An 11,557-nucleotide genomic window follows, 5' to 3' on the forward strand; every position below is an offset into this window, starting at 1 on the left:
CAGACATTTGGACTGCATTAAGCTCCCAGGGGGCATGTGTGCAGAACTCCAGTATGGAACAGTTATTAAAAATGCTGCATGTTTGCTATTTCTGTGGTTTGTCAGAAAGGTCACTGTTTAAGATGTTTTCATTTAATGAAAACGCGCCTCTCTTCTCGTTATTACTGTTTGTTCCTTTCAAGTCCGTTCCTCTTCCTCAGTATCATTGTTTGTCACTGCATCGGGGGGTGTCCTGCTGTTGGATATGATAGATTGTATAACTTTTCATTAGACATTAATGTGGTTAATTCACAGATGGGTGTTTCCACCAGAGCAGCTCCTCTGAACTTCCTAGGAAGATTTAGGCTGGAGAAGGAAGAAAGGAACCGTATTCATTGTGGAGAGCAGTGTGGGAGCTGCATTATTTTAGCAGATGAAGAAGGTTTGTTACAGTTCCCAGGATCACCGAATCACTACCCAGCAGATCTTTCCTCCTAATCCAAGCCCCTGTGCCGAGCAGACACCTACACTTGCATCCACACGGGAGGTCGACAAGAGTGGGAAATGCGAGCAAAATTATTCATGCCATGCAGAAAATACAGCAAACACCAAACCTCCACTCTTCACTACGAGCACTTCTCCTGAACTAGCAGAAACAAGCAGCCTAGGCCACGAGAAAAGCAACTGGAAAGCAGGAATTCCAGCTGAGCTACAAGGAAGTCAAAGAGATCATGCAGTTAACCTTTGCACAAGCTGGAGCTGTGGATAACTGCACACTGTCTCCATCACATGAGAACTCAAGTGGCTGTATTTTGAGATGGAAGAGAACAGCGTTGTCTGATGGAAATACCATACAAAGGAGTACACAGACGATTTTGAAAAGACAGCCAGGAAATATTAACAGATGAGTTAACAGTAGCTAAATATTTATATTGCACATTTCACTTTTATCACAACATAGCCTTCTTCTTCCAGAAAAAAAAAACATCTCTGGTAGGGGCTGTTAGACAGCATCCAATTTATTTGTTTCTCTTCATTTATTATCTTCCTTTAAAGGGAGAGGCAGAGCCAAGTGGACCCCTCCCTGCAGAAGGAAAGATGAAGTATCTTCATTTGTGAGCTCCTGGGTGTGCTTAAGTGGGGAGAAGCAAAGAGCAAGGAGCTCACAGATCAGGCTCAGGAGAGGGCCAAGAGCAGCAGGAGAAGCCAAAAACGAGCCCCAGTGACAATGGGAAAAGCTCACAAGGGACCAGAATGAACTTGCCGGCTGCTAACAGCCCTGAAAGCCACAGAGCTGCCTGAAACCAAGGCTGGAAGCAAGGACAAAGCCAGCAGCAGGGGGTTTGTTTATAAGCAGTTCCCCATGTCTAGTCTGCCTTTCCTCTCTCTTGTCTCTGTTGCAAGAAGTTTGTCTGGTGTGAGCCTTGTTCAAAGAAAACCTGAGGTTTGAGTTTAAAAGCTCTTTGAGAGAAGAGGTCTGGACAGACCCACCTCAAAGCTCTTGTCAAAGATCTAATTTTCTTTTAAATGACAGAGGTATTTTAGTGTTTCATTTAATTATGATGACAAAGACTTAGATACTATGAGCAGCAGGGAAGTAGTGGCTTTGTCAAGCTTTACCTCTTAGAGATGCATCACAATGTGAGCTCAGAAACAGCTCTGGTCTCAGAAGCAATTCCTGCACACTTGGATATAAAGAAACACGAGGCTCTAGTAAAGACTGGAGAGTTACAAAATCCTGTCTCCTCTTCCACACTCCATCTGAACCAGGAGCTGCTGATCAAAACCTCTGGATTATTATACAATCAGCTGTAATGCCATTTGAGCAAGGCCAGAGGAGAATGATCAAACAGCTCCAAAACACAGTAAGAAAAGGGCCTTTGTGGATACCAACAGGGAACCTGTGACTGAACAGAATCCAGAAACAGCTGTAACTTGCTTGAACCTCCTGCTCACACCAAAGCAGCGGGCACAGCCTCTTCTCCAAGTCCTTCAAGTCTGTTCCACCCACTCTGGAGAGGGCACGAGAGCAATTACCCAGCCCTCAGCTGTCAGCTATTACAGAGGAAGCAGAACCCCTGCATTGTCTGTACCCCATCAGGCACCATCCGCCTGCAAACCGCGCTGCACCAGCCTTTGGCACCGTGCTGGCCTGCCCAGCAGATGCACAGCCTGAACAAGAGAGGGGAAGGACACAAGGAAGCCATTAGAGGGTTAGGAGCAGTTGCCCGACGTGACTCCAAGAGGGATCTGAGGAAACATAATGGAATCACTCAGGAAAAACCGCCCGTCCGGTCAACATGTGCAGACGGCCTGCAGATGCTCTGCTGGCACACAGATGGGGCCCAGCCCTCCAGAACAGCACAAAACCTCCCCTGGCTTGGTGTACCTGCCCACGAGCTTTACGTGTGTCAAACACTGACAGAAAAACCCAAACATATTGGTGGTCTGTGAAAGGACAGTGACACAGAAAACAAATAAGTCCTGATTCCAAGGAGCAAAATAAGAACCATGGTGAACTGCCTGCAAGGGGACACCCTCCCACCATCACCATCCCACCCTGATGATAAGTTATCTGCCTCTGAGATGTAACATCCCTTTTAACAGTCATATTACTTTGTGTCTATCAACAGCAAATATCCAAGTAACAGCATTTCCAGCTGCTCTTTTTTTCAGTTTTCCTCTCTGTGCACAGGATCAGTAAGGAAAGTCTCCAGAGGAGGAGAGGATCTCTTTTTAAAAGCGAATTATAAACATTTATCTAGCAGTTCAGCAAAGGGTACCTCAACTCCACACGCTTTTCAGCAGGCAGAAATCAACTTGGAAATCAGTCAGCTTTCCAAAAAAACACAACAGCTGCAAGATCAGATGCCAGCTATACATTCATTATTCACTCATGCCTATTTAGAGATAGATAAGTCCCTTTTAGATAAACAGACAAGCTGTGCTGGGATGTAGTAACTATCTGCATTCAAAAAACCTATCAGTGTTTTCAGGTCACTTAAACTTGCATTTATAAAGGGTTTTTAAAAAGAAATGGCTTAAAAAAAAGAGGGGAAGGAAGATATTCCCCACACCCTGGTATCAGCAGTGGTTTTCCAGCCAAGCTGAGGATTATGATTATTATAACCAGTGATGTGGACTTTAGAGAAGTGATAAAAGCATTCTTCCAAAGTAGGCTTTGGAACTACTGAGCAGATGAGATGAGGTAAGAACTTGCATCTCTGACAGGATTAATACCACAAGTTTACAAACCAGTCTAAACACTTGTTTAGAAGACTAAACCATCCCTGAATGGTATCAGTTCTGTCACAGCCTTTCATGGATTCACTGAAACTCCAAAGTGACTCTGGAATCCACGGAGTACGTAAAGACAACAAATGAAAGGCTCTCCTCACTAACACAGAACTACTGGGGAAAAGGTTTAATATGGAAATGATGTGAAAAGCTCAGCTTCTCCTCTACATCCAGGATTAAGTTACACAGCCCCAAACAGCTGCTGCAGCTCAACAGGAAAATGCAACGTTTGAAAAACAGCGGCTTGAAAAGGCAGGGAGTGGGGAAGTCAGTATTTACAACACGCTTTTCTACTTAACAGTTAAAGAAACCAGGAGGCACAGTGGGGGGGACACTAAAATCTTTTACTTCACAAAACATTCAAGTCTTAGTTTTTCTTCTCTATCCCTCTGTTTCACCTGAAATAACATGCAATTCAAGGTAAAATCTGGATGAATCAGGAATTACATTAAGCCACTGAGCACCAGAGTCAGATCATTTTGTAATCCCAAACCCCCATACTTCGAGAATAAGCAGGATAATTTCTTAGCTCTCATTCTAGAAGCAAAGCAGGCTAAAGCAGTGTGTGTCCCATTTGTGGTGTTACTCCCATTTACAACCAGAGTTCACACAGTCAGACAGACTCTTCACTACCAGATTTAAAAGAGGAATTTTAACACAGCTAAAATGATAACTCAGGTCTCCTTGCAAGGCATGCATTATAAGATTAATACTTAATAATCCTGTCAACATTTCTTTAAGCTAAGCCATTGGAGCAGAAATTTGCAGTCATTTTAGCTGCCTGTTGCTACAAACAGACATTTTATAAATCAACAGAAACAAATAAGCCCTGCTTGCCTCTAGCAGGTGTTATACTACATGAACTATCATCCAAGGCCAGCTTTAACACACAGGCAGAGCAGGGGGGAATATTGAATGCCCCCCAAAAATAACTATTAATTATTTCCTCTGTATCAGCCTTGCAACAGCTTTGCCATTATATTATCACAACAGGCATTTGTGTTATGAAGCACTTACGCGTTGTTTGTTCAGAGAACAGAAAAGGACTTGGAAAATTCTTTTGTTTGCTCTCTGAAGTAAGACATCACAGCTCAAATTAAACTTCTCATGCAAGAGGTTAGCAGGTTCAGGAGACCCAATACTGGTGAACAGGGGGTTTTTTATATTTTCAGATGAAAGGAGACAAGAAGAAGGACTTTTTCTTTTAATAGGGCCATATTTACTAATCACTCACAACCAAGCAGCTGAAATACCAGTACCACAATACAAAATGAAATGAGACTCCCTCTGGCAGAGCAAAAACACAAACCCAAAGCCTCTCTGAACGTTCTCCTTTTACTAAAAAGCAAAGACAGGCTGATTCACCTACCTCTAAGGACTCACTGCTACCTCACCTCATGCCAGGCATCTTGTGTAGTTGCTGTGAAAAGGCTTGTTGAAGGCAGCAGGGTCACCTGGCCCCAGCGGTGGGGCTGGTAATGAGGCCCAGCTGCATCCTCCGGGCTCTGGAGTCACAGCTCTGGAGAGCAGGCTGCCATCTCCCTGGGGAACTGCCCTGTGCTTTGTCCAGCCCGTGCAAGCGAGGGAAAAGCAGATGGGAAAAGCCACCTCCTTTGGTGTGGTTTTATTTGGCAGCCACGTCGCCATAAAAACTCCGTGTGAGAGGGAAAATGTAGTTGGGCAAAACTGCATCTTATTCTGCTGCACCTTCGGGGCAGAAAACCAGCAGCAAAAGCAACAGGCAAATAAATTGAAAGTGTCTAAGAGTAAAGAAACAAAAATTCATACTCCTCTGACCTCCTTCTAACATCGCTGGAATGCCAGGAGACAAAGTTTAAGTAGGAACAAGCATTATCAAATGGAAGAAGACATAAAAGGAAAGTGATAATTTGAATGAGTAGATTCAGAACTGAGAACTCACGTTGCTGGCTGAGCTGTGCACATCTGGGACCATCTCTGGGGCTCAGTCAGAACAAAGATGTGTGTATTGCCACAGAACCTGAGGGCTCATCTCTGCTATCACAAAGGTTTATGAATAAGTTTCTATTTTAATTACCTCTCCGGGCTCGTGCTTAGAAACTCTGTAATGTAATTTTTTGTGTATTTAATATACCAGCTTTTTTGATTTTTTTTTATGCCGTTTATCCCTGCATTATTCTCTAGGAAGTTTTTAATATATATTTTTTGATGTTGCCTGTGCTATGACTTCTTATGTGGGCTCTGTGCTGTCACAAACACTCAGTCTGGAGCTTTCCCAGCAGATGAGACCTATTTTACTTTAATACCTGCTTCAGTCACCTCTCACTTAAGGCTGACTTACATTTGCACTGTCCAAGCTATTGCCCTTATGTTTTACCTCCATCCTTCAAAGAACTGTCTCTCTCAGATCCACTTGGGTCCACTAAGACCTGAATAATAATGTGCTGATTAATAGATGTGATACCAGTACGGTCCCAGTTTCATCCAGAAGAACAATCAGAGCTAGCTGTTCAGGAAAAGAAGAATTCCAGAGGGATGGATTAAAGACAACTATTGTGACATTTTCCCTTGAAAACACAGTGCTCAGAAATAGAAGATGCACCTATCTTGGGGAGTATTTTTAATTTTGTGACATACTGCAAACATAAGGGGCTAAAAGCAGGCAGAAAAGCCAAGTGAGCTGCATGAACATCCAAACAGAGAAATCTGGCTAAAGGGAACAAATAGAGCTGGAATTGTGGTGACACACATGTTTCCAAGTAAACATCATAACAGGCCAATGGAAGGGGTGCTGTTCCCCACACAACAGGCAGCAGTAGTAAATAGAGAAATGCTTAAAAAACGTAAGCTTAGGAATTCAGCAGTTTTTTTGGGCAGGGAAGTGTAGGGAAGGTATCTCTGGCAGCTGGTGCTCTAACCTTGGTGCCACAGTCCTGCTCTTGAGGATTCCCACCTGTATTTATCTACTGCTCACATACACCCTGACACGGCAATCCAGCAAGAGTGCGTTGCTGAAGCAGCTCCTTTAACAAATCAGAGAGATGTTTTCAAAGGAGGAGATCATCTCCAGAGAAATCTAAACTTCAGTTATTAGGTTTGTTATATAATCACATTAAAAACACAGCAGGCATCTTCTGATCAGCCTTCCTCTGGCATCTGCTCCCGTTTCTTGGGAGAAGCACAACAAACCGGGGCTGTGCAGCCACGACTGCTGCCACCCACCAGTCTGCAAACTGACACGGGCTGGGGGCAGCAGAGAGGAAAACCTCCTGAGCTCACAGCTACGGGGCCATGGGAAACTGGAGCTCACCTCTGCAGTGAAGGACAGGTCTCTTTTTCCCTGCCAAGCAGCCTAAGGGGAATTTGCTTTCAGCCTTGACACAGAACTTGGTCCCTTTCCCTCATACCTCTGTTTTTCCACACGCGTCTTCAGAGCCCTGAGGGGGCTGTAAGCCCTAAGGCCACAGCAGTGAGATGTTTTATGGACAGGCACCTAAGGAAGAAACAGAGACCACCTTTGAACAAAGCCCTGACATGCACTGCCTGGGTGCTGCAGACTGACACACGTGATGGAACCAAGGGAATAAGTCTGTTACCTGCCCTGAGGCCCTGACCTGTACCTTAATTCTGGGACTGGGGCACTGTATATCCTGCTCTGAGCTTCTTGAAATGGGGCTGGGCTACTTCCTTCTCTGAAGTGTGTTTTCCATTAAGCAGCTCCCTACAAGCTCTTGAGTCCACGAAGGTGGCATGGAAAAACAAACGAGAAAATTTAGAAAACCTGAGATCCAAAAATACAGCATCTTACAGAAATCTACACAGTGGAAATACCAATAGAAAAGGAAAGGAAAGAAACAATATATAATCTAATATTTTTAATTTTATGTACAGGAATATAACGTTATGGCAACTTTGTACATGAAATACATACAGTATTTAAACATGGAAATCAGCTAGGTAAGAATTTACATTAGCAATGAAACTGCTTCATGTGCAGCCCAGTTAATACTTAGTTTAGCTCTGTATTTTATGGGGGGGGGAGGGAGATTTTAATAGTTTACAATCATAGAAACATAAACATTTAAAACAAGACTCTATAAAATAATTTACAGAAACCCTACCGCCTACACTGAGAGAAAGGGTGTACCTCTGTGAGTTCTGCGTGTGAGTAACAGGTGATGGATCTCAGCCTTATTAGGTATAAAATAATTTAGAAGCAGTTCATGCAATATGGAAGCAAAGGCGTGCCAGTTCCTCCGAGGTCTCCTGCTACCTTGGACATCTACTGAGCATCACACGTGGGCCACCGGACACATGATAACACCATTGCCAGGTGCTGCCAGGGAGCACCAGCCTCAGTTCCTCCAAACAATCACTTATGTAAACATAAATATACAAGTTGATATCTTCTCTCCACAGTACAAATACAGCTCACAACTTCTCAGCTGTGCAAGTAGTCAATCCGTATACTTGGAAGTAGGATAACGCTCAGTCCGGAGTTCCATATATTTCTATGTACAGGGGCACTAACAGAACTTCCTCGTTTTCACCAATTTGCTCTGGTATTTCACGGAGTGCCCCCCGTGCCCTATCACGTAAACGTCCAGCAGGTAGGACTTGCCGGGCTGCAGGCCCCTGATTGTCTCTGTGGTCACCGCTTTCTGGATGTTCTGGCTGTGGAAGTATTTACAGAGAACCTTTTCGGATTTCTTCCTCGTGTCCGGACCCAAGCACTGGTTCTGCTCCCTTCTCTTCTGCTCTTCGTTGTAGTTGTCATCCACTTCCCTCTTGTAGATGCAGAACTTGTTCCTCTCCTGCGTGCCCAGCCAGGCCACCGTGACCGATGAGCACGTGCGGAGCTTGTCGAAGGCTTTGATCCGCGTGTCTTCCGGCAGAGAAGGAAAAGACTGCTTGTTGGGCCTCGTCGTAGCCAGGATCTTCAGCATGGAAGCGCCTTTTTTGCTTCCTTTCAGCCTGATGAGATATTTCGCTTTCGCTTTTCCCCGAAGCTGGAACTGCCGCACGCCCTCCACGCTCTGAGACAGGAGAAGTTTCCCGTCTCTCCTCACTTGGATCTGAACAGCATCCAGGCACGAATGAACGGAGAAGGTGACCTTCTGGTGGGACGAAACGGGGGCGAACCGTAGGAATTTGGCTCCCTTTCTCTTGACGAAAACATCCGTCACTTTGCCGTCCTTCAGCTCGACCGTTTTCTGCTTGGCCTCCTCCTTGGTCCTGGCGAAGGTGCCGACGTACGCGGTGCTCATGTTGGTGTTGGTGTTCACCGCGAACATGTCAAAGTAGTACTGCGTGTCGGGCTTCAGGTCGGACACGGTGAAGATGTTCTTGTTCCCGATACAGACCTTATGCAGGTCAACCCTGGGCTTGGAGGACGTTTGCCGCCCAAACTTGGGCGGTTTCAGGAAACCCCGTTCTTTGCCGGAGTTGCTGTCGGCAGGGAAGCCGAAATGGGCAAAGTCAAACGGACTGAAATCCAGGCCCGGTTTTGGAGCCATCATGAAGGCGTCGTCAGAACTGAGCTTGGCTTCCACGGCGCAGAGGCTTTTGAAGTTGTGCTCTTTGTTGATGACTATGCAGTACTGGATTGGCTGTTTCAGCAGGGAGGCGGTGGGACTCGGCTTCCACGCCAGGGTCACCGTGGTACGTCCCAGGGAGGTGACATCGATCCTGGGATCGTAAGGTAACTCCGGGTAAGGCTGGTCCGACTCTGGAGTGGTGGTTGCATACACTTTAAAATGGGTGTCCTTCTCTGTGGACAGCAGATCTAACTGGTACAGCCCAGATGGGGAGCTAGAGGACACAAAGTACTCCACGTCGTTGCCTTTGTAAGAGAAGAGCTCCGTGCCTTCCTCGCTGGTGATCTGCTGTTTCTGTTGCTCAAGAGGCTCTGGGTCACCTGCATTGCAAGCAGAGGAAAACATTTGTGCAGACACGCTCTGTGAATGTGAGAAAACGAAACTCTAACAGACACCTACATTTTACTCCATAAAATACAAAAGTGAGATGAAAAGGAAGGTTTTGTCTTCTGAGGAAGATGTGATCAATACTTCTGTCAAATCAGAGAGGAAAATTGGTTTGGCACTCAGGTTAGAACCAAATGCAATAGAAATTCTACCTGGCCAGTATTAGCCATGAATGGTAGCTAATACTTACCATGGGAATATCAGGCATCTCACCTGGAGATGCCACACAGTTCACCAGGCAGAACTGACTCGCCTGGATGGTGGGCTTTGACTTTGGCCCCGTGAGTCAGGCTAAAATTTTGTTGCTAAATACAGTGGGGACCAAAGGTGTGTGTCCCATCCCGTGTGGTGTGTGTGACAGCTCAGCACTCCTGTGAGAGGCTCTGGAAACCAAAGCCCTTTTCTCCCCTGAGCAGCAGTTACAGGGCTCCAGGTCTACCCCCTCAAAGGGGTCAGCTCAGCCCTGCTGCAACCCCAGCCCTGCCTCTCCAGTTCTTACCTCGTGTACACAGCTCACAGCAAAGCCCCCATAAAACCCATGGGATTACTCTGTGGCAGCACCCAGTGCCCTCTGTGACTTCAGCTTTTCCTTTTCCTTTTTGTAGCCCTTTCCCTTTTCACATTGCTGCCTGCTGCCCATTTCCTGCACAAAGGCAGCACTGGGGCTGAAGACCCAAACAGCAGGAGATCATAAAGATGGGCCTGCTGTGAGACTCAGCATTTGAGGAACCTCAAATCCAGGAGAAAAGCAGGTCTGTGAGGCACAGGGAAAATCACTCGTGGTTTGTTACCTGAACCTTCTCCACTGGCTTCCTCTGGGAGCTCTTGCACACTCAGTTTCCACTCCAGAGGGGCATCACACGGTGTCACAGTCACTGCTAAGGGAGTGTTGTCCTCTTCAACCACAAAGAAATACCTAGGGGAAGGTTAACAGGCCACATGTCAGTAATTCCTGATGGCAGCCGTGGCAGGGACTGACCTGACACGATCAAGGATGGTCCTGATGGACAAGGGAGTCAAAGGTGTGCCTGACAGGTAAGTGTGTGCAGAGGGAATCTGGGAAGGCTGGCAGGAGAGAGCTAAGGAGGTGAGGGGAATCCTCCCACTCAGACACTGGGGTACAGTTCACACTTCCTTGTCAAGACACGGCAAAGGGGTTTCTGACCTCCTGCCCTCCCCTCCACCAGCTTCATCTTTTACCCCTACTCTAACTGTGTACAGTGTGAACAGTCACAAAGGTATAAATGAGGGAAACAGGATCTCTCACAAAATTTAGGGATATGCTCTTCAAAGCAGGACACACATTTATGCTATGTCCAGGTGAGGGCCCTAGAAACACCTACAGATACAGGCACATCCAGCTGCCCTCCCACATCCCCACAAGCTCTAAACATCATCTATTGTAAAGGGTTTCTCACCGATGAAGGCTGGAGGAGGAGTGTGTTATGATGGCAATGCTGCTCTTCCCTGCATTCTTTGGAGCCTCAGGTTCTTCCCCAGCCTAACCTCAGTTTTTTCTGGAAGTGGGGAGTTCAGACCAGACTGCCTCACACTGCTACTTTAAAGCACAGTATGAAATAATGAAGAGAGACAAGTGTGGTGGGCTAAGCCTGTAGTTTCCAATTTCCTTCCTGCTCCCTTTGCCTCCAGACATGGTTAGTGGCCCCACTTCAGGGAAATTCTGCGGTCTGTGGGAGCTCTGGGCTTATCCCAGAAATCAAATAAATTGGACAGGCCCTCAGCTGGGGAGGCCAGATCGGGATGGAAACTCGCAGAGTTACTGGCTTCACCAAACAGAACACTGGCATTTGTGTTTCTCTGGTTTGGGTCCAACTTTTACTTCAGCAAACAGAGCTACCTATCTCCAAAGTACGACCTCCTCCCCTGAGCCAGGCAGAGGTACCTTTTAGGGGTGTCTCGGAACAGGTAGCTGCTGATCTCCGCTCCGTCCGGGATGACGGACGTGTCGTGAAAAAACGCTTTGTCCCGGATCTGCATTTGGAACAGCTCCTCATCCCTGGTCGGGAACTTCTGGGGCCTGGAGCCGAGTGGCAGCAGCAGCAACAGCAGCGGGCAGTGCAGCAGGAGCATCCTACAGCAAAGACAGGGAATGCCACCTCAGGAGGGGGCACCATGTGCGGCTGATTCCCTGCTGAAACGTGGGCGTTCCTGTAACAACACCGTACACACTTCTGCAGGCACCTTCCACCTTGAGCTGCAGCTGAAAGCAAGCCCATGCACTGCTTTCAAATCTTTCTCTCTCCCTGTCACCACCAAAAGCCTTCCACACTCTTTGGTAGAGCCCCAGTTTGATGTTT

The 11,557-nt window shown here is 46.6% G+C and overlaps 1 protein-coding gene across 1 annotated transcript; it reads right to left on the minus strand.

The window, feature by feature from the left end:
• Positions 1 to 7,115: 7,115 nt before the first annotated feature.
• NDNF (neuron derived neurotrophic factor) lies at positions 7,116 to 11,352 on the minus strand. The gene is made up of 3 exons (XM_027902797.1): positions 11,143 to 11,352; positions 10,031 to 10,155; positions 7,116 to 9,172 (listed from the first exon to the last, which is right to left on the minus strand). Exons 1-3 carry the CDS (start codon positions 11,328 to 11,330, stop codon positions 7,782 to 7,784), a joined length of 1,704 nt encoding a protein of 567 aa, XP_027758598.1. The 5' UTR covers positions 11,331 to 11,352; the 3' UTR covers positions 7,116 to 7,781.
• Between the last annotated feature and the right edge of the window lie 205 nt (positions 11,353 to 11,557).

The sequence above is a fragment of the Empidonax traillii genome, unplaced genomic scaffold (genome assembly GCF_003031625.1).
Source record: "Empidonax traillii isolate 1590-97213 ecotype Southwest subspecies unplaced genomic scaffold, ASM303162v1 scaffold910:size426884, whole genome shotgun sequence".
Lineage (NCBI taxonomy): Eukaryota > Metazoa > Chordata > Aves > Passeriformes > Tyrannidae > Empidonax > Empidonax traillii.

What these genes read in the sequence shown, in the direction of transcription:
- NDNF (XM_027902797.1), bottom strand. Translation starts at nt 11,330, where the DNA reads ATGCTCCTGCTGCACTGCCCGCTGCTGTTGCTGCTGCTGCCACTCGGC. An exon ending in TTCCGAGACACCCCTAAAAG is followed by an intron (nt 10,156 to 11,142) that starts GTACCTCTGCCT and finishes ACCTTCCCCTAG; the next exon opens with GTATTTCTTTGTGGTTGAAG. An exon ending in AGCCAGTGGAGAAGGTTCAG is followed by an intron (nt 9,173 to 10,030) that starts GTAACAAACCAC and finishes CTTGCAATGCAG; the next exon opens with GTGACCCAGAGCCTCTTGAG.